Consider the following 1,509-nt stretch of genomic DNA (forward strand, 5'->3'; position numbering starts at 1 on the left):
ATTTTCCTGTTAGCTCCGTACTTGTTTTGACCTTACCGCCACAGACGGGTATCCATGGAAGTTGTGCATCTTTAGGGCCAGTTTTTTCTAACCCCACCCCTCCTTGTGGGAAGGCAGCATCGCTGTCATGCTGGTTGTCTGAAGGAAACACCTTACTGCCGTCACACCTCTGTACAGCCAGCAGTACGACTTCGCATTCGGACCTTGGGTTTGCTGCTTTTAGTCTTACCGTTCTCTAATCGACCTTGAGGAACGATTGTTTCAGCCAGTATAGCTCGATTGGTTCATCACGATAGGCAAGTCCGACCACCACGTCAAGGTAGCAGCAACGGTCGGGTGGCCGACTGACACTGATGTGGATAGGATAAAATGATCCTAGATATTAAATATTTTTCACAGTATTATGCACTTGATTCAAAAGCACGTGAATATACGCGAAAAGAGTAATTATGAATGAAATAATAAAGGTTTGTTAATAATAATATATGAATTACTATTGTGTGTTGAACTTCGACTTTGCACGCTTGAATCACATGAGTCCAGTTTAGCTGGTTGTAGCTTTTTCAAGTTCTTCAATCTATTGGCTTTCACTTTGAGAACTAAGTACTTATCTTCCATGATCCTTCTAGAGCTGTCGCCCGAATATCTTTTTGGTCGCCATGTACCAGCAATTATTCTTCGTACAGTAGCTTCACTTCGTCCAAAATACTTTGCTATTTCTTCAACATTCTCCCCTTCTTCATAGAGCTTTAGCACATTTCCGCGTTCTGATTCGGTTAAATATCGACCCACATGCCTTAAATATGTAGCGAATTTCATTTAAATCAGTTAAGTCAGAAAAAATATAAGTTTAATTAATTGCTTATACAACTTTGTGGAGCCCAACATTTTAAGCTCCTAAAGTGAACAAACGAACATATCAAGTTTAAGAGAAGTAGATGGCCCATGACTAAAGAGCATGAATGTTTAAAAAAAAATTTTTTTTCTAAAAAAACTCTTATCAAACCCCTTTACAACCATCAGATACTTGTAATGAGGAAACAGTACATTTACAGGGTTGTTAAAATAAAATGTTCTTGCTAACAAGATGATTTTAAAGACAAATAACAGATTAGTAATTCGAGTTACTTCACTCACACATACATTTAATTTCCACCAAGAGGGTAAAAGTTTACTTTTTGATCGCTACGAGGTTAGCTATGAACTGTAGGAAAAAACCAATCCTTAAAAAGACAGTCCGATTTCCCTACCAACCAACGAAAGCAAGAGAGATGACAAAAGCAGTGGCTGTAAGTAACATCAGACAACTCTTCAGACTAATAAAAGAAACCGGAATTAAGAAGTCAAGTGTAAGCGGAAAAAGACGAAATCCTTATTCGCTCTCAGTCCAGACGTTTAGAACGATGGGCGGAACACTTTAAGGAGCAGTTCAGCTGGCTTTCAGCTACTGTACAACTACCTACTATTCCCAGAAAACCTGAATGGAACATTGAAGTAGTTCCCCCGACT

General features: G+C 39.0%; 1 protein-coding gene across 1 annotated transcript; it reads right to left on the reverse strand.

The window, feature by feature from the left end:
* Positions 1–447: 447 nt before the first annotated feature.
* Smp_132950 (hypothetical protein) lies at positions 448–819 on the reverse strand (the record flags this gene model as incomplete). The annotated part of the gene is made up of 1 exon (XM_018789031.1): positions 448–819. The coding sequence occupies one exon, from the start codon at positions 817–819 to the stop codon at positions 448–450; it is 372 nt and encodes a 123-aa protein (XP_018646457.1).
* Positions 820–1,509: the final 690 nt, after the last annotated feature.

This window comes from Schistosoma mansoni (genome assembly GCF_000237925.1).
Source record: "Schistosoma mansoni, WGS project CABG00000000 data, supercontig 0136, strain Puerto Rico, whole genome shotgun sequence".
Taxonomy (NCBI): domain Eukaryota; kingdom Metazoa; phylum Platyhelminthes; class Trematoda; order Strigeidida; family Schistosomatidae; genus Schistosoma; species Schistosoma mansoni.